This window comes from Pinus tabuliformis, chromosome 3_2 (assembly GCF_031772625.1).
Source record: "Pinus tabuliformis cultivar Carrire ecotype Pingquan chromosome 3_2, CPIR1, whole genome shotgun sequence".
In the NCBI taxonomy this organism is placed as follows: domain Eukaryota; kingdom Viridiplantae; phylum Streptophyta; class Pinopsida; order Pinales; family Pinaceae; genus Pinus; species Pinus tabuliformis.
Window position 1 is genome coordinate 1,105,762,747 of NC_142302.1, and position 23,807 is coordinate 1,105,786,553.

The window sequence follows — 23,807 nt, forward strand, 5'->3', positions numbered from 1 at the left end:
ATGAGATGACAAAGATGATACATGACGACAGGATGGCATGATGATCAATGATGGATTGGTAGGTGGAGTTCTCCCTAGTTGAGAGGGAGTGTTAAAATTGGCAACTAGGGAAAAATTCTACCTTGGGACAACTCATTTGATGGAGATGATGATTGCATTGGATTCCTCTTTTCGAGAGGTCCAAGATTGGTATAAAGATCTTCTCATGCAGACAAGCATAAGTGTGATTTTGAATTTATGCCCACACATGTGCAGATTGTTCAGGTCAGTCTCATCATGTTGGCTCAAGAAGCCTAATGGATGTGTCTCTTCACCCATAACGAATTGTATAAATACAAGAGACCTCACACCTCATTTAACACATTCAACACTTGCACATTCTCCTCTCTCTTCATTGGTTCGTACAACTATTGGGCAGTGTCTCTCTCTCACACGTGGCAAGAAGGACGAGTTTTCTGGGAAAATTGCAAACTGAAATTTCGGAGTTCTATGATAGGTTTGACCAACATTTACCGAGGGCTTGAAGACCAAGTTTCATTGCATTTTTGGGGTCAAAAGTTTGATCTTTTTAGTCCGCATTTTTGGGCACAAAAATCGAGGAATTCTGGACTATTTGACCAACGTTGATTGCAGAAAGGCTACTGCAGTTTTCTCTCCTTTGACCGACTTTGACCAAGTTGTTTTGGGCTGACTTTGACCTCCTGATCACCGAGTTTGACTGAGTTGCTTTGAGGATGATTTGTTGCTATTTTGACCATTGTTGACTTTTTGGTTAGGGTTGGAGTTTGACTGTAAAAATTTACAGGGTTGTTTTGACTTTGAATTGGGCAAGTCAATTTGACTTTTGTACTCTCTCTTTGCTGAACTTTTGATATAATAATATAAGAAGATTTGATCAAAGGGCTTTCCCCCCACATTGGGGTTTGTCCTTGGCATCCGCAAAATCTGGTGTTCTCTTGTCTTGGCTTGTCTTTTGCATTTTGTTTCATGTTCTATCTGCTTTTACTGTCAATGTGATTATTGTGATAGCGATTGGAAATTGTTATTGGGCTACTAAGGGACATTGAAGTAAATTGTGCTAAGCATAGACATACCATTGTTAACTAAAATTAATAGGCTGCCTCCTCATAACAAGAAGGCTTTGTGTCCAACAACTCGGTCATCAATGCCATATATCTGGTGTACCTCTGTGGTTGCTTGGTCTACCTGAATATAGAGCTAGGAGTCTCAACTTGCTCCTAGGAGGCCTCTTGGTCCACTTGGATCTCTTCCTGTGTTGGGAGTCACTGACTGAGTGGTTGCCTCGTCTCTCTCTACTGAACTTTTGATATAATAATATAAGAAGATTTGATCAAAGGGCTTTCCCCCCACATGGGGTTTGTCCTTGGCATCCGCAAAATCTGGTGTTCTCTTGTCTTGGCTTGTCTTTTGCATTTTGTTTCATGTTCTATCTGCTTTTACTGTCAATGTGATTATTGTGATAGCTATTGGAAATTGTTATTGGGCTACTAAGGGACATTGAAGTAAATTGTGCTAAGCATAGACATACCATTGTTAACTAAAATTAATAGGCTGCCTCCTCATAACAAGAAGGCTTTGTGTCCAACAACTCGGTCATCAATGCCATATATTTGGTGTACCTCTGTGGTTGCTTGGTCTACCTGAACATAGAGCTAGGAGTCTCAACTTGCTCCTAGGAGGCCTCTTGGTCCACTTGGCTCTCTTCCTGTGTTGGGAGTCACTGATTGAGTGGTTGCCTCCACTCATCCTGGTCTCTCCTCATCCTGTGTTGACTCATGGTCATCTTGTTGTGCGGCCTTTGTGCCACCTCACTGAGACTCAATTTGTGATCCTGGCTGAGACTCAATTTGTGATCCAAAAATGCAATGAAGTCACTTTGCTCAGATAGAGGGTACTTTGCAGAAGGGAAGTCCTCGCTTGATAACTGTCTTCTTGAGTGATGGTATATACACCATATACGCCCGAGATGTCTCATTGTAACCCACGAAAATTCCCTTTTCAGTTGTGGGCTCCGGCTTCTTCCTGCTATATTTGGCCACATGACAGTAAACTTTTGTGCCAAAGATGCAGAAGTGAGAAACAACGAGCTTCTTGCCCATGAAAGCGTCCTCCGGTGTAACTCGTCCAAGCACCCTGTGTGGACTTTTGTTATGCAAAAATACTGTAGTGTTGCATGTCTCTTCCCACAAGAACATAGGTAGTTCCTGGTCATGCAGCATGGCCTTGGCCACTCCAACTATGCTACTTTTCTTTCTCTCAGCCACCCCATTCTATTGAGAGTTATGGGGCGTTGTCAACTCTCTCCTAATGCCCTCTTTGGCACACATGTCCCTGAAATCTTTGGAGACATATTCCTCGCCATTGTCACTCCTCAATGCCTTGATCTTCTTCCCGATTTGGTTTTCTACCAAGGCCTTTTACTCCATGAACTTGGAGATGATCTCCTCCTTTTTCTTCATGAATAAGATCCAAGTTTTCCGAGAATAATCATCTATGAAAGTGACATAGTCCCTATTTCTCATGAGAGATGGAGAAGAGGAGGGCCCACATATGTTTGAATGTACCAACTCCAAAATCCCTTTGGCTTTGTTGTCTCGACCTTGAAAATATGATTTGGCATACTTGCCAAGTGTGCACTCCTTGCACACAACGTGTTGATCAAACACGCATTGTGGTAGTCCTTTGGTTATTTGTTGAAGGATCTTTTAACGCCCCATGATGCAAGTGTCCCAAGCGCCTGTGCCAAAGTTCTCTCACGTCTCTGCTATGCAAACCTCCTGCTTGGTTGCTCAAGGCTGCACAAGTCTCAACCTGCAACTTGTAGAGATTCTTCATTCACACACTAATCTGCTTCACTGATCCAGAAGCCAAGTGCTTGAGGTAAGCCTTACCTTTGCTGAAGATGACATTATAATTGTTATCCTCTAGGGTAGCCACTGAAACAAGGTTCTTCTTCAGGCCTAGAACATAGAGGACATCCCTGATATGGAGAGAGCTACCATATTCCCTCTCAAAACTAACAGTATGAATTCCTCTAGTCAAGTACTTGCCATCATCTCTTAGCTGAATGTGTAACTGCATGTCCTTCTCCTTCAGCTGGTGGAAATACTCCTTGTTTTCGGTCACATGGAAGGATGCTCTAGAATCAATGTACCATACACCGCTGCCTGCTGAGCTTTCCATGCAAGCTATCAATGAGAAATCTTTTTCGAACTGAGAAGAAAACCCATCTACCTTAACTAATGAGCCACATGATCCTTACTGGACGCCTTCTTCCGACGATGACACTTAGTGGCATAGTGCCCAAACTCATGGCAATGGAAGCACTTGATCTTGCTCAGATCTTTCTTCTTCTTCTCGCCCTTCTGACTGGACTCGAACTTAACTTGGCCCTTCTTGCCCTTGGCTTTGCTGCCTTTGCCTGCTAAGGCAAAGTTCTCCTCGTCCTCTGTCTTTGTTGATCTTCCATCTCTCGTCCCTCTCTGAATTTCTTCTTGGACACAGTCACTCCGTAACCTTTTTCAACTAGGAATATTCTCTTTGCCATTGATTGCATCCTGGGAATTCTCCTAAGACTTATGAAGTCCCAGAAACGCAAGGCTCACAAGGTCACTGTCTTGTACAGTCTCGCCCACTGTAGGTAGCTCATCTCGAACTTGGCTGAACTTGGAAAGATACGTGATGATGGGATCTCCTTTTCTCATTTGGATATTTCTTAGCTTGTCCTTCAAAGTGTTGGAAAATGTAACTAGTTTCAGTCTTCATAATTGTCATTGTACTCATGTTAATATTGTTAGTTTTTGATGGGACAATTTTTCTAGACTCGACTTTGGTTAGAGAGACTTAGAAACACTAGAATTGCAAAACGCAAAAAAAGTTTCTAGAGAAAACACCTAGAGATGCCTCAGTTAAGTTAATTAATCTTTAATTAATTTTTTTGAGATTTCTCAAAAAAATCACATGGATCAACTTAGAAATGATCTTTTAGCCATTGATAAGGATTTAATCATGGCCGTTGGTGAGCCAACGAGAGATTATAAAAGGAGGTCGATGGGGTTGGAGCAAAACACACTTGAGGTAAAGTTCCTTGGCAGAAATCAAGCTTCCTAGTTGCATTGATTTAGTAGAGAAGAATTGAGCTAGAGAGGGGACACAGAGTGAGTGAGGGGCAGAGAGTGATTCCAGTTCCAGAGAGTCAGTTACAGGAGGGCCGAGTTTTCCTCAGTGAGGTTGTGCAGGAAGCTTCAGGGGAAGAGTTCGATTCTGCTAGAATGAGGGTCGATTTAGTTGTTGGAGGCCAGGAGAAATTCCGGAGGGGCTAGCAAGTCATTCTAAGAGGTTGGATTGGGCTGGATGGCTTGATCAAAGCAGCGTCCAGGTAGTGCACGTGAGGGACTGCATAGCATCTTCGTAGAGGCTGATGCAAGGGTTTTGAGAAGACCAATTTATGACACATTTGGAGCTGGATCAATGTCGAGTGAGGCAAGATTTGTCTCATTAATTTTTGTGGCCAGTTTATCTTGTAGAGGATCGCCAGTTTTGGGCACCTTGATTGTACTCAGAAATTCATTGCTGCATAATAATAAAACCCTCATTTGCTGCACCGATTTCCCGCATTGGGGTTTTCCGGGGACAATTGTCCAAAAACAACAGCGTCAAATTTTATGTTTGTGTGCATCTATATTTATCAGTTCCTATTTATTTTCCACAATGTTTTTATTTGTGAAGAATTGCAGTGTGATTTATTCATTGTTTGCCGTAGCAAATAAATTGCATAATTAATTAGTTAGAAGAATATATTCAAGGAAAATTTCACATGTATCAAAGCTAGTTTGACAGATCAGTGGCTTAGAGATGAAGAGGGAGAAATTCACAGTTCAGAGGGAGCAACAACACAATTTCTCCAAATTTGCGCAGAGGCTGGCTAGGTAGTTCGAATTGCTAGACAGGGGTTCTATTTACCAGTTGCCGGTCGCAGGAAGGGTTTGATCTTTCCAGGAGCAATACCAGCAGGCAGTAGGTGAGTAGATCAACATTTTTTGCGGAGCAAAATCTTGATCTAGGCGTAGTTGATTTTGCAGCAAATTCGCAGAGTAGGATCACCACTGGTAGGAAGAGAAAAGACACAAAATTATACTAAGGATGTCTCTAATAAATTCTCTAGAAATCTCTAGTATGGCCATGGACAAATTTGATAACTAGGGGGCTATGGAATTGTCTTCCAGATTGGAGGACGAATTTGGTTGCTTGACTAGCTTAGATTCACAGGGAGTTTGGGATATAGACAGTGGAGCGTCAACTCACATGACAAAAGTTAGAGAAATTTTCTCCAGTTATAACGAGGAGAAAATGGAATTCCAAATAACAATGGGAAACAGGTTGAAATGCACTCCAGTTAGGAGAGGTAACATTGACATAGAAAGGGAGTCAGTAGAAAGCACCACTGTTACAGATGTATTGCATGTGGCAGGATTGAGCATGAACTTGATTTCAGTATCCTAGTTACAGGATAAGGAATATGATGTCCACTTTGTAGGGAAGAAGGTGTTCATCAAGCATTAGCACTGGAAGAGGGTGAAACAGAGCAACAAATTGTACAAGTTGCAATTGGACTCTCCAATGGCACTAGTTAGCAATAGCAGTAATAGAGGGAAAGACCTTAATGAACTATGGCATAGGAGTATGGGACATTTACATCATGGAGCACTTAGAATGTTTAGGGAGACAGTAATAGGTGTTCCAGAATTAGGCATAGAACACGATGATGTGTGCAAGGGGTGCATGCTTGGGAAGTTTTCTAAGGCAACATTCCCAAGAAGTGACCGCAAATTAGATGGTGTGTTACAACTTGTACACTCAGATATATGTGGCCCTATGTCCACTAGATCTCTTGGAAGGTACGAGTACTTCGTCACCTTTATTGGTGATCATTCCAGGAAAACCTGGATCTATTTTCTAAAGTCCAAGGATGAGGTCTTAGATTGCTTCAAGGAGTTTAAGGCTTTGGTGGAGAATGCGACAGGGAGAAAGATGAGGGTACTTTGCTCAGATAACGAAGGTGAGTACATAGATAGTGACTTCATAGGTTTCTGTGCAAAGGAAGGCATCAAGAGGGAGTGGACAACTCCATACAACCCACAACAAAAGAACAGGTCTATAGTTGGGTTTGTGAAGACGATGTTATATGACCAGGATTTGCCTAGATTCTTATGGGCAGAGGCATGCAACATGACTGTGTATATTCAGAACAAGGTTCTTCACATGGCGTTGGGGAAAGTAACACTAAAAGAAGTCTTCTCAGGGAAGAAGCCAGGAGTTAATCACTTCAAGATCTTTGGTAGCATAACTTATTGCCATGTACCAGATGAGAAGTGTACCAAGTTGGACCAGACTATGAGAGGATATTTGGTTGGGTATAGCTAAACCTCTAAGGCATACAGGATCTACGTTCCTAGCAGTAGGAAGATTATTGTGAGACGGGATGTGAAGTTTATGGAAGATAGAGCCTTCAAGAAATCTTGGGAGATGCCGACAGGTGATCAAAGTGAGCCAACATAAGCTCCATTGGTTTAGCAACAGGGGTAGCAACTAGGACCGCCGCAAGGACAGTCATAGGGATCTAGTACTATTACCAATACCAAAATATCCTCAGTTGTAGAGGATCCAGTGAGTCTGCAATAGACAAGCAATAGAGGCAGGATGAGGCGCTGGTCAATCCTCCCACCACTAGTTGAACCAGCAGGTATGTAACGAATAAAATATATATAAATAATATAAATATAAATAATAAAGATAAATTGTAATAATGATTAGTTAACTAGTAATTAGGTTGAAGAGGCATGTCTAAATGAGACATGAATCTTCATGAAGAGACACTTGCTTGATATATAAGCAAGCCTCTCGTTCTCATTTGTAATTCATTATCATTATCATTCTTATTCACATATTTAATATAATATTTATATTCTCATGGATATCTTGATATTCCAAGTCTTTTGGAGTGATTAATTTATAGAAGGAACTTTGTTCGTTTCATTTGGTATTGGATCAGTTCGGTCCTCTAGGTTGCTTAACCAGTGCACAGAGCTCGTTCTTTGATCCAGGTCCTTCGCTATCGAAATTCGTCAACCGTGTTGATGTACAATTGAAGCTTTTGCTCAGAATTTGGGAGTTTCTCCTTTTCTCCCTTTTTTTATGCCTTTGGCCATTAAAATTAAAATTAAAAGAAAATTTGCTAGTTGGAGGGTCTCCAATTCGCTAGTGACCTTTGGCCATAAAAAAAAATATAAGTAAATAAATTAAAAAAAGAAGAAGAAAAAGTAAAAAAAAATAAAAATAAAAGAACATTAAAAAATCAAATTATATATAAAAAAAAGATTTAAAACCACCTGGTAGAAGCCCGTGGTTTTAAAAACAACCCGTGGTAATTGCCCATGGTGTTTTAAAAAGTTAAAAAAAAAAACAAAAAAAAGGAATACATTTTACTTTTTACGTGGAGAACATTTTAACGGAGGTTTTAAAAACAACCCATGGTATTTTAACATCATGACCGTGTCATATGAAAAGATGTGACCTTTATATTTATTAAGTGGGGTGACATTAAAAATTTATCAAGGAAGTAATTAAGTATATAAAAAAAGGGGACCAATTTATTATTAAAAAAGAAAAAAGAAAAAAAGAAGAAGTGAAACTATTATTATTATAAGATAATAAAGTTATTTTGAAAAGGGGACTTAATATGAAGAAATACATACATATATATAGAGGGAAACAATATAAAGGAGTATTTTTTTAATAAAAGGGTATTCAAGTTTTTAACAATCCACATTAAAGGAGAATATTTGAAAAAGATATATAAAAAATAAAGGAACTACTAAAAAAAAAAAATCCCAAGTTCATCTTAACAAAGTGAAAATGGAGTCAACCATTGACGATAAAGAAATTGAGTGTAGTCCGAAAATGAGAGATGAAAGGTTTCCTGAAACCTTTGGTAAATATGTTGATACATTATTTCAAATCAAAGGATTGCTCGCAGGAAGAGATATCATAATCACTATTAGTCCTACTGAAAAAGTAATTATGTTAGTCCTAAGTGGGCTAACCAATTGGTGATGATTCCTGAATCAAATATAGTTCAAAAGAATATTCTTGGCGATTATGACAAACAATATGACATAAGCAATCTACACCTAAGTATTGGAGATTGCACTTTTACTTCACAATTCACCGTGAAAACTTTTACGTTTTAACGATAATGACATTGTTTTGGGTTTACCTTGGATGGAAACTCTAGGTTCCTTTATTCTAAATACCAAGAAGAAGTTTTTAACATTTTCTTACAAGAAGAAGAAAATAATGCTCCAAGATTTTACACTAAAACGAAATTCAGTATCACCAGAAGATATCTCAGATATTTCAAAAGTAATGTCTCAAGAAGGTAAAAAGGTATTACAAAATATGCAAAAAGAAATTGACAAAATCAATGTTGACAAAAATGAAGAAGTTTCTCGATTTAAAAACCATAGCGAAAAATTATTGTCACAAATTAAGAAACTTAAGAAGGATAAGAAGTCATTAGTAAACAAGGTACAACCACTGATCGAGAAAGAAGCATCAAATGTAGGAATTCAAGTTGATGACAAAACAACAAATACCGATCGAGTGAATATGACAACTCAAGAAGACAAGTCAGTTAAAGAAACGTCACACTTAGATGTTGCAGTTCAGCCAATGAACATCCCCAGTGAATGTTTCATAACCAACTCAACGACATCTTCGCGAGAAGAAAATCTAAAAATTGGCACATGCCCAATAAGGGAAAGTAAAGTCCCATATCAACTTTCAAATCATGAGAGTAGACAACTCAACCATGCTACGTATCAGGACCATTCAGACCAGAAACAACAAATTGATGTTTCAGAGAATAATGACATAAAATCAATCCAGTCTTACGCTAACAAGTTGTTACAAAATTCCAATGATCAGAGTACTATACAGAAGATTAATTTGGGATGGTCTGATCCCTTCTCGGTGCGACAATTTTGTTTGTCACTAAGAAGATTATATCAACTTGTATCGACGAGGATGAATATTCCGAGACATAAAGACTTTCGAAGCCGAAAAAGAGGTCAAGCCTTTTTTCATCGACAAGCTTTGAGGACAAAGCTCTTTGAGGAAGGAGGCAATGTAACAAATAAAATATATATAAATAATATAAATATAAATAACAAAGATAAATTGTAATAATGATTAGTTAACTAGTAATTAGGTTGAAGAGGCATGTCTAAATGAGACATGACTCTTCATGAGGAGACACTTGCCTGATATATAAGCAAGCCTCTCGTTCTCATTTGTAATTCATTATCATTTTCATTCTAATTCACATATTTAATATAATATTTATATCCTCATGGATATCTTGATATTCCAAGTCTTTTGGAGTAATTAATTTATAGAAGGAACTTTGTTCGCTTCAAGGTAAGTTCATCAAACATTGAGAGATGCAAAGGAGTTCATTGGAGCTCCTAGGACGAACAAAAGAGAACGCAAATAGCTAGACAGGTACCAAGCTTTGGTGGCACAGATTGAAGAACCTTCTAGCTATCAGGAGGCCGCAAAACATCAGGTGTGGATAGATGCCATGGTAGAAGAGTATAGCTCTATCACAACGAATGATGTTTGGGAGGTAGTGCCGAGACCTGAGGGCAGGTCAGTTGTGGGATCTCGTTGGATCTACAAGATCAAGTACGTTGTAGACGACGGTGTGGAGAAGTACAAGGCTAGATTCATGGCAAAGGGGTATGCATAGAAAGAAGGGATAGACTACGAGGAAACCTTCACCCCAATTGCGAGATATACTTCTATTCGGTCAATTATATCTTTAGTAGCACAAATGGGATGGCAGACTCATGACGGGGTGATAGAGGAGGATATATATATAGAACAACCAGAGGGCTTTGAGACACATGAGAGGCACACACATGTGTGTAGGTTGAAGAAAGCTCTATACGGGCTCAAGCAGGCTCCTAGGGCATGGTATGGTTGGATTGACAACTACTTGCGGCAAATGGGATTCGTCAAGAGTGATGCAAATTCCAACCTTTACTATTTGATGGTAGAGGATGAGCCACTCATCCTAGTGTTGTATGTGGATGACCTCTTTATGACAGGGTCATCAGGGCTCATAGAGGATTGCAAGAGGAACTTGGCAGCCGAGTTTGACATGGACTTGGTGTTGATGCATTACTTCCTAGGCTTGGAAGTGTGGCGGAAGGACGAGGAGATCTTCCTTGGTCAAGAAAAATATGTTACAGAGATTTTGAAGAGATTCAAGATGCAAGAATGTAGACCCATGTTTACGCCTATGATTACAAACTCGAGGAAGATCAATGCATAAGAGGATGAGGATGTTGATCCCACCTTGTATAGACAGCTTATCGGTTCCCTCATGTATTTGGTCAACACGAGGCTAGATATCTGCTTCGCGGTCAACAATCTCAGTCAGTTTATGGTGGGACCAAAGAGAGTGCAATGGACAACAGTAAGGCACATTCTGAGGTACTTGCATGGCACAATCGAGTATGGATTGAGATATACACGAGGTCATGGTGTCGGACTATGTGGATTCACAGATGTAGATTGGGCAGACAGTTAAATGGACAGGAAAACCACCTCAAGGTGCTGCTTCAATGTTGGGTCAGGGATGGTTTCTTGGTGCTATAGGAAGCAGAAGTCAGTAGGATTGAGCTCTGCAGAAGTAGAGTATATGGTAGCTAGCACAACCACGTGCGAAGCTATATGGTTTAGGAAGTTGCTGGCAAGTTTGTTCAGTCAGAGGTTGGAGGCAACCAATATCCACTGTGATAATTTGCATCAAGCTCTCTTAGAATCCTGTGATTCATGATAGGTCGAAACACAAACATTCAATACCATTTCATTAGAGATTGTGTGCAGTGTGGAGCAGTCCAGCTACATCATGTTCACAAAAGAGTAGGTTGCAGATATACTCACGAAAACTCTAGGGAAAGCTAAGTTCGTCTATTTCAGAGAATAGATGGGTATGGCAGAGAACCCTTTACAGGAGCAGGGACAAAATTTTGTTCTCAGTTGCAGACTGCAGTAGTTGTAGCAACAACAACAACAACAATATGAGATCAGTTGTAGCCCAGAGCAAAGTTGGTAGCAGTACAGGGTGTACAACACAATGTTAGCAATATCACAGATGCAAGATTGGTTTAGCACAGAGTAGTAGATGAATCAGAGTTGCGCAATGGTTTGGCATGCAATGGCAGGTTGTCACTGTTGTCAAACATCAGCAGTGTGTATTGGAGGATGTTATGAGATCATCTAGAACACCTTCCTCGCTAAGAGGGAGTGTTAGTTTTTGATGGTTGTGTAGCATCAAACATGTGTTCTAGTCTCAACTTTGGTTAGAGAGGCTTAGAAGCACTAGAACTCTAATGACCAACAAATGATCACAAAATTAGGTTAATGGGACTCTGAGTACAATGATGTCTATACAAAGTAGGAGTATTAAAACGTCTCCTATATAAAGAACAAAAAGTAAAGTAAAACATGAGGTCTATATACTAAAACATTGAAAACTTGCGACACCAAGTGCGGTTGACTGCAATGGGAGGGAGATCATGCACTTGCTAGATTTGGGCAATGCTTAAGTAGTTATAGTTCTTGGATTGATCGTTGAGGGTCCTGTCTCGCTATTCTTCATTGTCTTGACTCTTGAGGTTTTGCACCTTATACATTCAGTTCCTATGCCAAATCTTCGAAAAGAAGAAAATTGCCATGATGGCCTCTTCCGTTACTGGTGCCCTCTTGTGTAGTTTTGGAGTGGATCCGAGGTGGATCTGGATCCCAGTCTGTGTCCAATCTGGGGATCCAGGGATCCAATCCCTAGGCTGATAGATCCAGTAATAGAGCTTTCTTGGAGTGAGAATTCTGTCATCCTTCACTGTTTTTGGTATACTACTTGTATCCAAGAATTTATTCTTTTCTGTGTTTTTTGGTTTCAGCCATTCCATGGATGACTTCTTGTCTGGAGGATATTTCAAAGTTTCACCCTACTTATGTAGTACTGTTTTGAGGACTTTTGACAGCAGTTTGTTATTATAGATACCCTTTAAACAGTCATTCAACTTCAGCAGAATTGAATTGGGGCCAACCTTAAAAAAATGTCAACTGAGTCATTCATCTGAGCTGAGCAACTGATGTCGGAACCAAATTGAAACTTTATTTATCTGAGCTGATCAACTGATGCCCAAACTAAACTAAAACTTTCTATGGCTGCACCCTGAGTAATACGAAATACCTGAATTGTGCCAGAAAGCTGAAGTTACAACAAAACATAGATAAAGATAGGATAATTTTATTAATGTTAGACAAATGAGCATGGAAATTAAATTAATGGGATTACAAATGTACATCAAGAGTAGATGCAAGTGGGAGTGTGAAAGCATCTCTATCAAAAGCAGATAAAGGTAAAGATTCAAGTATTGAGCTAAAAGGGAGAGGTACAAGGTACATGAGAAATGTGGAAAACCAAATGCTAAAACCCAAAGTAATACATATTAGAAGAGCGAGATGAAGTCAAGGCCTGGTGAATGTAGATGCAGAAGTCAAGTGTGGGGACAGAGATGTAAGCTTCTCAGTGATGTCATCTGTCATTTTCATTGTCACACCAAGCTGAAATATTCAGAGAATCATCCAACACTTAAACATAATAAGCATAACAATGACTCAATATACTTATTTAAAAATTGAAACTTATTGACACATGCATAACAAAGACTAAATATGCAGAGTCAGGTGAACTTATGGATCTAGTGTACGTTAGGTTTTTACATATAAAATGGGGGCTCTCTGGTATCATGGTCCTCAATTTTCAATTGCACTGTGAATGGTCAAATTTGAACGTCTCCAAAATTTAATTGAATTATGCAATGGAAATCAAATTTGAGAGTGCGTAAAAGATTGTAAATTGGGAAAGAGCTTGATGGGCATCTCACATCATGGACCAACGATATGTCAATCCTGATACCCATCTTTTCATGCAGACCATTCACTGGTCATCATAACATTTCTGGAACTCTTAACATGATTCTAATATGATTCAAAAATAAAAATACATATGTAATGCATACCTGTACAGTTTTAACACGTGCATTACATGTTTTCATTTTCATTTTCATGTAATTAAAAATACTTTTAAAAACAAACTTGAAAATAAAGGTAATGTCCGTAAGAGGTGGTGGGAAGACATATTAGTGGAATATGTTTTTTCTTAGTTGGAGGGAATGCTATACATATTTTCATTCCATTACTGGATATTGCTCAAAGTTTTCTTCCTATTCACCATACTGCCTGGTGTTGTGCACACAGTATGCCCATTATGTTCAGCTTCAAGGCATATTGACAAGATTTTGAAGTGAGGATTAGAAAAAAATTTCAACCTTCTGGATTTATTTTTGGATTTTTGAAGCGCGGCTCTCCTTTCAAGTTGCTTATTTGGAAGCACACAATGGATTGATAGCATCTATAAATTAATATAAATTGGCTATATTGTTTGTGAGATTGATTTTTCTTTTCCAAGTCTCCTTGCTCGGTGGTCATTCTTTTCCATGAAAATTATAGTCTCTGCATTAATTGCCCACATGTGGATTTTATGAGCTGATGGGCACATGCTGTCGCTTTTGATACAGATGCATGAAATTGTGACTTTACTGAATGAGCTTCTTCCACCTTTGCCTGAAGGGACAATTTCTCTTCCTCCCAATTATGATGTGTTCTCTAAATGTCCTGCAAACAGTCACGTTCCTGATAATAATACAGGTGAAGATTTAAATGGAACTATGAGAGAAATGTCTACTCGTGAAAAGATGTTGCATGATCAACCAGAGATTTTGTTGCAATTTGGATTGGATCTTTTTCCTGTCCTAGTCCAGGTTAGTTCCGCCACCACTGTATATGAAAATTAATTGTACCATGTTGCTCTAGAATGATTTGCAATGTATGGCCTTCTTTCTGATGAAATAGGTTTATGGCTCAAGCGTGAACACTCCTATTCGACACAAGTCTATTGCCATCATTAGCAAGTTGGTATATTTTAGCAATGCTGAAATGCTCATATCTTTTCTTCACGTGACAAACATATCAAGGTATTGAGGATCTGTTATTTCATACTCACGATGACCATGTAGAGCAAGAGATGCAGATCTGAATCATAGAAGAATTTCTTATTCGTATTAGGTTTCCATGTCTGCAGCTTTTTGGCCGGTGTTCTAGCATGGAAAGATCCCTATGTTTTGGTCCCTGCTCTACAGATAGCAGAATTTCTTATAAAAAAACTTCCTGATACTTTTCCCAAGTTGTTCGTGAAAGAAGGGGTTGTTCATGCAATAGATACATTGATATCAGCAGATCTGTCAAGTTCATCTTCAGTACAGGTCTTTGCCTCGCAGAAAGATTGTCTTTCAGGATCATCTGTCCCAAATTCCACATGTAATATGCATTCGGATAGGTCAAACAGTGAAACAGCTGGAGAGGAAGAATCTGGAGGTTTAAATACTGGAAGAGTTGGTTCACAATTGCCTTCTGGAGATGAAACAATTCCTATAATTAAGACAGATCTTCGATCAACCATCTGTGCTCATGCTAAACAGTTCAAAGATACATACTTCCCTGCAAATTCAAGGATGGTTGATGGAGGAATGACAGAAAGCCTTTGCAATTTGAAAAGTCTTTGCACAAAGTTAAATGATGAATTGGAAGGCAAGGACAAAGCAGGAAGGCTTGCACCTGCTGATGATGAACAATTGTTGGTTGTTCTAGCTGAGATACTTGCAGAACTTGTTAAAGGTGACGGTGTTTCCACTTTTGAGTTTGTTGAAAGTGGGGTCATTGCATCTTTACTAAATTATTTTTCATGTGGAGCTTTGTCCAAACAGAACATGACAGATGCTGAGTCAGCTAGGGTTTTTCATCAGGCGTTGAAGAGGTTCAAGTGGTTTACCAGACTTGCTCTTCCAGTCAATGCTGAAGATGGGAAGGAAACTCCTCTAACAATCTTAATTCATAAATTGCAGGATGCATTATCCTCCTTAGAACGTTTTCCTGTTATTCTTAGCCATGCACGGAGATTGCGTGGTGGTAATGCAAATATTTTAGCAGGATTGAGTGCATTGTCACAGCCTGTTAAACTGCGTTTTTGTAGAGCAGAAGGAGAAACATCTCTCCAGGATTATTCTTCAAATATGATACTCATTGATTCTTTGGCTAATTTGGCTGCTGTTGAAGAATTTCTTTGGCCTAGAATTCAAATAGGTGAGGCATCCCTAAATTCCTCAGCAAATTTAAGCTCTTCAGATGGCTGTGCAAGTGATTCTGGGGCAACTAATTCATTATCCCCATCGTCATCTGTGCCAGGAGAATCTGAAAGACTTCTTTCAACCAGACCCAAGACCTCAGCGGCAAGAGGAAGTTCCGCTGTGCAGGATTTAGATGGTTCAAATGCAAGCTCTTCAAAGGGGAAGGAAAAAGCTGTTTCAAAACTTGACATAGAGGAGGCAGAGGCTTCACAGACAAGAATTGCTCCTCACAGAAGCATAGTGGCTGACAGAGTTTCACAGTCAAGGCAACCCCAGAGAGAGTCAGGACCTGAGGTATGGGTTTATGTTAGGATTAAGTGCTAATTTCTCATACTTGTTTGTTATCCAAGAAGCGTGTTTGGTGCTAAATATGGCATTGCTTTCTATCAATTATTGGGAGCAATAAACTCTTCTTGAAATTGTCCTGGTAAAGATCTTTGCATTTTACATCTTCTGCAGGAAGAGGACCTTGATGTTTCTCCCATTGAAATGGACGAGTCTGTTGCAATGGAAGAAGATATTTCTGAAGATGAAGATGATGAATATGAAGAACATCTGGAAGAACGTTTGGTGAGAAATTGCTAAATATTTTCCTAAAATTTGCATCAATAGAAGGGCTATTAAAATAAAAATTATTGTTAACTTCTTTGGCAAATTTCGTTGATATTTCAACTTTCTAGTAAGAGCAATGTAATGTTCCCCATGATTTTGCTGGATATATTCTGATTCTGAAGTTGTTTGGAGAAGGACAGGCCCCTCCATCTATGGTGGAGAGGGTGCATGATGTGCAATTAGGAGATCACGATGAGATTGCTACAACTGTTGAAACTGCATCCCAATCATTTCCTGGAGTTGATAGTAGATCCAACATGTTGGTAAGTGGCCAAGGAAGTGATTTTTTGAGAGGTGTCTCTTTAGTTTCAAGAGGATCATTGTCCTTCGCTAGAGCTGCTATGTCTCGACTTGTATCTATTAGTTGCAAAGGCGCTAGAGGGAGCAGAGATTCTCAGACCCTGCCAGTGGTGGACCCAACCATGATTCCTCCTAGATTGAACTTTTTCATGGGTGGGAAGCAACTTGATAGGTCATTAGCAATTTATCAAGCTATTCAGCGACAAGCAGGGGCAGATGAGGAAGATGAAAAAATGTATACAGGTTTGGACTACGAGGGACGAAGACTTGGAGATGAAGTTTACAATATTACATATCAGAGAGTTGCCACTCCAGAAGAAAATGATATTGCAGGAGAATCTGCAGGTTCTTCTTTTCCTAGGCCTCTTAAGAATTCTGCCACTAGTAACTCGAGGCTTCAGACTTCATGGGGCCGATTGTCAATTTTAGATAGTATCTTGCGAGGAGAGCTTCTTTGTGACCTTGAAAAATCAAACTGTACATATGATATTTTGTTGTTACTTAGAGTTTTGGAAGGTCTTAATCAATTATCTCCTCGTCTTAGGGCTCTAGAAGCATCAGATGCATTTGCAGAAGGGAAAGTAATTAACTTTCAAGAATTGAAAGTCAAAGGTCCTATTGTCCCTCAAAAACAGTTCCTGAGTAGCAAACTAACTCCAAAATTAGCACGGCAAATGCAAGATCCCTTGGCAGTATTCAGTGGTGGTCTGCCTTCTTGGTGCCACCAATTAACCAAAGCTTGCCCTTTCTTGTTTCCGTTTGAGACAAGAAGGCAGTACTTTTATTCGGTTTCATTTGGTTTGTCTCGTGCCCTACAGCGCTTGCAGCAGCAGCAGAGTGCTGAAAATTCAAACTTAAATAGTAATATAGAAGTACGAGTTGGTAGGGTGCAGCGTCAAAAGGTTCGTGTTGACAGGCTCCGTATACTGGATTCGGCTATGAAGGTGATGGAGATGTATGGTAGTCACAAGGCAGTTCTTGAAGTGGAGTACTTTGGAGAGGTTGGTACAGGTCTAGGTCCAACCTTAGAGTTCTATACACTTCTTAGCCATGAATTACAAAAGAAAGTGCTTGGAATGTGGAGGTCAGGTTCTTGTTCTAAGGAATCTGCCATGGAAGAAAATGTTGAGATGTGGGATGTTGAACAGCATGGAGCGTTTTTGCATACAAACGAAGTCAGTAGAATCTCTGCAGTTGAAACTGAAGAGTTTGTGCAGGCTTCTCAGGGGTTATTTCCTCGCCCATGGCCACCTAATGCAGATTCTTCTCAGGGAAGTCAATTTTCCAAGGCAATAAATTATTTCCGACTTCTTGGACAAGTTATGGCAAAAGCTCTTCAGGATGGGCGGCTTCTAGATTTACCTCTTTCAACAGCTTTTTATAAATTGGTGCTTAAGCAGGTACTCTTATGTATGTCAGGCTTGTCAATTTCATTTAGAGCGAAAAATGATTCATAGGAAGATTTTTAGTTCGTATTGGAGGAGAGTTAATGCGAAAATTGATTCTTTTTAATTCTTGCACAGGAGCTTGATTTATTTGATATCCAGTCCTTTGATCGAGAGCTTGGAACAACTTTGCAAGAAATGGATGCGCTTGTTCATAGAAAGAAGTTCCTGGAATCATTGGATGATGATAATGGGAAGGCATCATCTGATTTACTATTTCACAATGCGAGAATTGATGATCTCTGTCTTGATTTTACACTTCCTGGTTACTCCGATTATGTGCTAAAATCAGAAGGGAACAACATTATGGTACTTCCGTTCCTCAATTTGGAATTTTTTAAAATTTTAATTTACATGACTCATCTCAATCATCTCTTAATCAGGTAGCCCACCTCCTATACTCTGTGGTTTGAGTATCTGATTATATACATATTGTTTGTTGCAGGTACATATCGATAACTTGGAGGAATATATTTCTTTAGTTGTAGATGCAACTGTTAGAACTGGTATCATGCCACAAATGGAAGCATTCCGGGCTGGATTTAATCAGGTTAGTGCTTGGGAATTTATTAGACTTGGATTCTATCTGTACTGTTAGACTATGTTAGGTATTTAGTCAGGAAATAGAAATGATCTGCTATGGTAGCCCGGCCTAACACAACATGCAACTTTCTGGTGAGTAAAGGGACAAGTGAATTATTGGGAATGGGTGTATAAAGTTGCGGTTTGGTCCATTCAAATTTGTAAATAGTATTGAGAGTAGGTGAATTGCCTGCGTTAATTTGCTTTATATAAGAATGGTTTGCACTGATGCTTGAGATATTTTTGTTTCATTTTGCAGGTTTTCCCCCTTTCATCCTTGCAAATATTTAGTGAAAGTGAACTTGAATCACTACTTTGTGGTGGACGTGAGTTATGGGCGGTTAGTACTTATGTACTCTGGAAATTTTTAATGTCACACTTGGAAGTCTTTTTATGCAATTTTTCAGTCCCTGGGAATGATCATCAGAAGTTGTATTCTTCTTAGCAGGCTCAATCACTTGTGGATCACATCAAATTTGATCATGGTTATACATCCAGTAGTCCTTCCATTGTAAATGTAAGCATTTGCTGCTGTTATTCTGAATGAATTTCAATGCTTTTTTCCTTCTGGAATCTGAAATTAAGAAGAATTCTTTTTTCTTGAGGTTATTTGGAATTGCCACTAATCAGGGTACAATCTCTTTGTTTGGCTGTAGCTACTTGAAATCCTTGGAGAATTTACTCCTGAGGAACAGCGCTCATTTTTGCGATTTGTGACTGGGGCTCCAAGGCTTCCTCCGGGAGGGTTAGCTGCATTAAATCCAAAGTTGACTATAGTTCGGAAAGTAAGTTTAGTGGATTAAATGCTCTTAAAGTGGGAAGCAACAGATTTGAGTAATAACTAACTAGATTTTACATTTGCTTGTCTGCAGCATTCAACAGGAGCAAGTGGGGGAATCAAAGGAACTGCTCAAGCTACTGATGGAGACTTACCTAGTGTTATGACGTGTGCCAACTACCTCAAACTTCCTCCTTACTCATGCAAGGTTATTTTTAATCTGCACTAGCATTGTTTAGTTTTACTGTACCCTTTGACATTATGATATCTGAAATGGTTCGTTGTGGCACCTCAATGCAGGAAGTAATGCGCGAAAGGTTAATGTATGCCATCACTGAAGGGCAAGGGTCTTTCGACCTTTCTTGAATTCGGATGCCTTTTATTTGGATTAAAGAAAGAGTTGCATGCTGATATGTAAACAATGGTTTCTTCTGACTATTGAGCATATTTTGTGCATCCACTCTGTTATTGAATGTTAATGCTCAATTCAATGCCATGTAACTGTCCAGTGGCTAACCTTTTGAAATGGAGCAGCTGTTCTGTCATCTCTTATTTGGAGCAAAGAATGTTAGTCACTGCAAGATTTGCTGGCAGCAATTGTTGTTCCATATGCAAGCTGTGTTTAGCAGCAATGTTGAAAGTCAATTCAGCCTATTGCATAAAGGGCTGCAATGTGGTTTGCATCTCCTTGTAAATTCCCATTCACTTAGCGGTCAAGAATTATTTATGTGCATATTCCAGGCTAGTCATGGGAAATGTCTTGTTTAGCAAAGCTATCCCTTTTGTCCATATAATGAAAATTTATTCTGAATAAAATTGATGCCCTCTCTCTTTTTATATTTCCGTTCACTTCCTATTTTATCTTCTAAATAATTTTATGTTCCAGGTTGTGCAAAAAATGAAAACTTATGGCCGCTCACTTTCTCTGTTAGCAGTGATCAAGTACTGAGTTTCTCTTCAAATAAACAAATAAATTGACACTTTCTTTTACCATATTAGTTTAAAAGTGTGGTATACTATTGGCACTATGATTAAATATTGCATAGGACTCTCTCAAGCTCATTAAAATCAAGATATTTAGTAGAATGGTATTAATCCTTTTCTTTATAACTCATTTTTGTGGTCTTCACGGAAACCGTGGAAGAGGCAGAACTAACCCTTCCTATAAAAAGGTGGCATGTATTACTTAAGCACCCTTGCAAATAGTTTGCCAGTACCATTGTAATGCTAAATCAATGATTCTTGTTAAAAAAGCTCTAGGGCTTTGGTCAGTTAGAGAGGAATCAACATTTTATGGGAAAGTGCCCTCAATGGGTAGTCAAGGACCATTCTTAGGGGATTCGATGAATACATGTGCAAGTCTTGCAAGGAAGCGTATGCTTTTATTTTTAGTTGTTACTGAGGAAAACTGCAGATTTATTGTGCTTTCTAGGGCTGCAACAAAGCAAATGTTCCCATCTTATGAGGCTGCTCTGATAAGCAAGACCACACATATTTGTGTATTTCAAGTCACTACACTCCTCAACGAGACTTGACATATTGTGCATTCCAAAGTCACTAGGCTCAACTCAACATAAGATTCATTTTGGTCGAGTCAGTCAAACTTGACTCATGACTTGGCCAAGAAATATAATACTCAATTTCCAGAGAATACAAATATTTGCTGTTGAAATTATATTTGAATCATAACACTAAATATAACGCAAAAATAATACATTTGGTTTCCCAACAATGTGTATCTATACCTTAAAAATGCGATGGTCCATAGACCATGACTTGAAGTTATGAACCAATAGTATGGAATGCTTAGCAGAGGTAGGTTGATGATATCATGCCCTAACTTGCTACAAGGTTCCTAGGTTTCAGTGAGCTGTGCCAAACCCATACTATGAAACTTAACACCAAAACACAGTAGGAGAAAAGTGAAAAAGTGGGACAGATATAGCCTATTTTGGGCCTTTTCTAACATAGGTCCAGTCTGACTTGAGCAAATTCTTGTTAGAGTTGGACTACGATGACTGAGTCTTGGCATTCTTAGCTGAGTCTTGTCAGACCGGTTGGAGCTGACCAAGCCAGGCTCTAGTCTTCCTGGTAAAATGAAAATCAGTTATGGACAAATCTGATTGGGTCTGATCTTATCTGACCTGTTTTCAAGGTCGGGTAGGGTTTGTACGGACTCCACTGTTGGACATTGGGTTCAGCGCTTCCTGTGTGTTTTGCGAAAATGACTAAACGCCTCTCATGGACCTAACTCTGATGATTGTAGTGGAGAGTAACACCTGCGGGTTTTGGTCTTAGTGGCAATCGTGATCCCAACAAGTGGTATCAGAGCCAGGTTTTGAGTTTGAAACTCATTTGGTTCGCATTGGGGGGAGATTGTTGGACATTGGGTTCAGCGCTTTCGTGTGTTTCGTGACATCGACTAACCACATCTCGTGGATACTAACTCTGGTGATTGTAGCAAAAACTAACACTTGCGGGTTTTGGTCTAACAACAATTGTGATTCTAACATCCACTATGTCCTATTTGTTAGTTTTTGGTAGCATCGGATGTGCTCTAGCCATGAAAATTGGTGGAGAGGCTAAGGGACATGAGTTCTAAAGAACCCAAAAAATTGTTTGATGAAATTCCACCTGGATTGTATTTATTAAAATAATTAATATTTTTAATGGGGTTCCTAAGTCTAAACTTAGGAAAATTAAAGTATTAATGGGTATCAATCAAAATATGGGTGAGAATGTTCTAGAAAGCGAATCAAGTCAAGTTTTAATTTTAGCCATTGATTAGAGACTAATCTCGGTCGTTGAAGTCTCAACGAGAAAAGTATAAGAAGGCTTGGGGTTCATCTAGAAACACACACAAAGAGAACAAATTGATATGGAGTTCGATTTCTGGGGCTAGGAAGCTGAGATTTCGAACTGAGTGATCAGTTATAATAGAGGAGTAGGGATAGTTCGGGAGTACTGACAGAGAGGCAGAGAGAAAGCTAGTGGAGGCAGCGCAGCAGCCAGGAAGACTAACGCTTGGCCAATCTGGGCCCACGCGGCTTGACATAGAGCCAGAAGGACCAGCACAGAAGCTGAAGTTGCCCTCCATGCAAAAAGCCGGAACTGCCAGAACAACCGGGAAGGTTGACGCAGTGGGCAGAAGCATCAACGTAGAGCTGACGCAGGGCCAACACAAAGATAGCTGGGGTTAGCCAGTTTTGCTGCCGGATCAACCGAAATTTTCCGGGTGAAGTGAGGTAAAACTCACTCAGTTTTTCTGCCATTGTATTTTCTCTATCACTGGATTGCCGGGAGGGCATCCAACATTGTATTCAAAACTACTGCTTAATAATAGAAAACCCTCAGGTTGCTGCACCCATTTTCCCGCATTGGTTTTTTTTGGGGACTATTTTGTCCAAAAATAACCGTCTTATGTATCTTGTTCTTTGCTCAGTTTTCTGTTTCATTTAATCAAATATTAAAGTAGTGTAGGTGCAGAAGTAATTTGCTTCAGTATTCAGAGAATAACTTGATAGTGTATATTAAAATCAAGTAGGTGAAGTAGATTCAAATTTGCTGCAATAGGGGTTCCTTGAGGATTAGGAATTTCACATGGTATTAGAGCATTGATTTTGAAACAGGAAGAGCTGATCCAGCGTTGAGTAGAGAGGCCAAAAGCTGCACTTGGAAGCAATTCAAATCCCCTTGAAGGGATTGTGCAGTCCTTGCCGGGAAGTAGAGATTTTGAGGAAATCTCTCTCTGAGAGAGTCGACAGAGAGGTACGATTTCTGAATCGTGAGCCTGCTAGAGGCAAAGGGAGTGACATAGAGCCTTAGTGCAGTGCTTGAAGGACGTAGTTTCTAATGGGGCAAAACTCTGTCGGAAAAGAGTGAAGACACATAGAAGGGGAATTTTCTCCTCGGAGGATTTTTCTCACCAAAAGTTTGAATTTTCACTTGTCGGGTAACAGACCAGTGCTTCGCAGTGATTAGAGGAGTCAATTCGACAGTTTGGGTGAGATGGCATCACATGGGCTCAGAGATCAGGATAGGTTGGAAGGAGCTTCCAACTATGTCATGTGGAAGACCAAAATCTTAGCTGTTCTGGAGGAGTACGATCTCGAAGCCTACGTCAAAAGTGTTGTGGTTGTTCTTGCTGACGATGATCAAAAGAAGAAGTACAAGGTCGAGCAGGGGAAGGCGAAGAGGTTCATACTCGATGGAGTTCGAAATCATGTGGTCTCACATTTGTAGGGCAAAGATACAGCTGAGAGATATGGGAAGCTTTGTCTTCACTGTATGAAGGTTCTTCCGAACAACGGAAGATGTGCTTAGAACAAAAGTTGCAACAGACATTGATTCAGAAGGAAGAAGGTGTTAACTGCTATCTTCAACGTCTTCAAGACACTAGAGACCAGCTTGTTGCAGTGGGTCTACTCCTCAGTCTACCGCGATGGTAAGGATGACCCTGAATGGAGGAGTACGATCTCGAAGTTACTCTATCTTCAACGTCTTCAAGACACCAAAGACCAGCTTGTTGCAGTGAGGTCTACTCCTCAGTCTACTGTGATGGTAAGGATGACCCTGAATGGAGGAGTACGATCTCGAAGCCTACGTCAAAAGTGTTGTGGTTGTTCTTGCTGACAATGATCAAAAGAAGAAGTACAAGGCTGAGCAAGGGAAGGCGAAGAGGTTCATACT

At 39.6% G+C, this 23,807-nt stretch overlaps 1 protein-coding gene across 7 annotated transcripts in view; it reads left to right on the forward strand.

Annotated features, from left to right (window-relative positions):
• The window catches only part of LOC149184533 (E3 ubiquitin-protein ligase UPL3-like), a 67,346-nt gene extending 47,389 nt beyond the window's left edge, over positions 1-19,957 (forward strand). For 5 of the 7 annotated variants that reach the window (XM_089417578.1, XM_089417575.1, XM_089417574.1 and 2 more), the window contains exons 7-18: positions 13,737-13,979; positions 14,071-14,192; positions 14,300-15,695; positions 15,861-15,971; positions 16,154-17,713; positions 17,837-18,067; positions 18,204-18,308; positions 18,600-18,680; positions 18,786-18,857; positions 18,997-19,125; positions 19,213-19,326; positions 19,419-19,957. In XM_089417578.1, coding sequence (XP_089273704.1) covers positions 13,737-13,979; positions 14,071-14,192; positions 14,300-15,695; positions 15,861-15,971; positions 16,154-17,713; positions 17,837-18,067; positions 18,204-18,308; positions 18,600-18,680; positions 18,786-18,857; positions 18,997-19,125; positions 19,213-19,326; positions 19,419-19,484 — 4,230 coding nt within the window. In that variant the 3' untranslated portion in view covers positions 19,485-19,957. The remainder of the gene's footprint in view (positions 1-13,736; positions 13,980-14,070; positions 14,193-14,299; positions 15,696-15,860; positions 15,972-16,153; positions 17,714-17,836; positions 18,068-18,203; positions 18,309-18,599; positions 18,681-18,785; positions 18,858-18,996; positions 19,126-19,212; positions 19,327-19,418) is intronic. The other 2 variants (XM_089417580.1, XM_089417579.1) reach the window with 2 other exon arrangements.
• Positions 19,958-23,807: the final 3,850 nt, after the last annotated feature.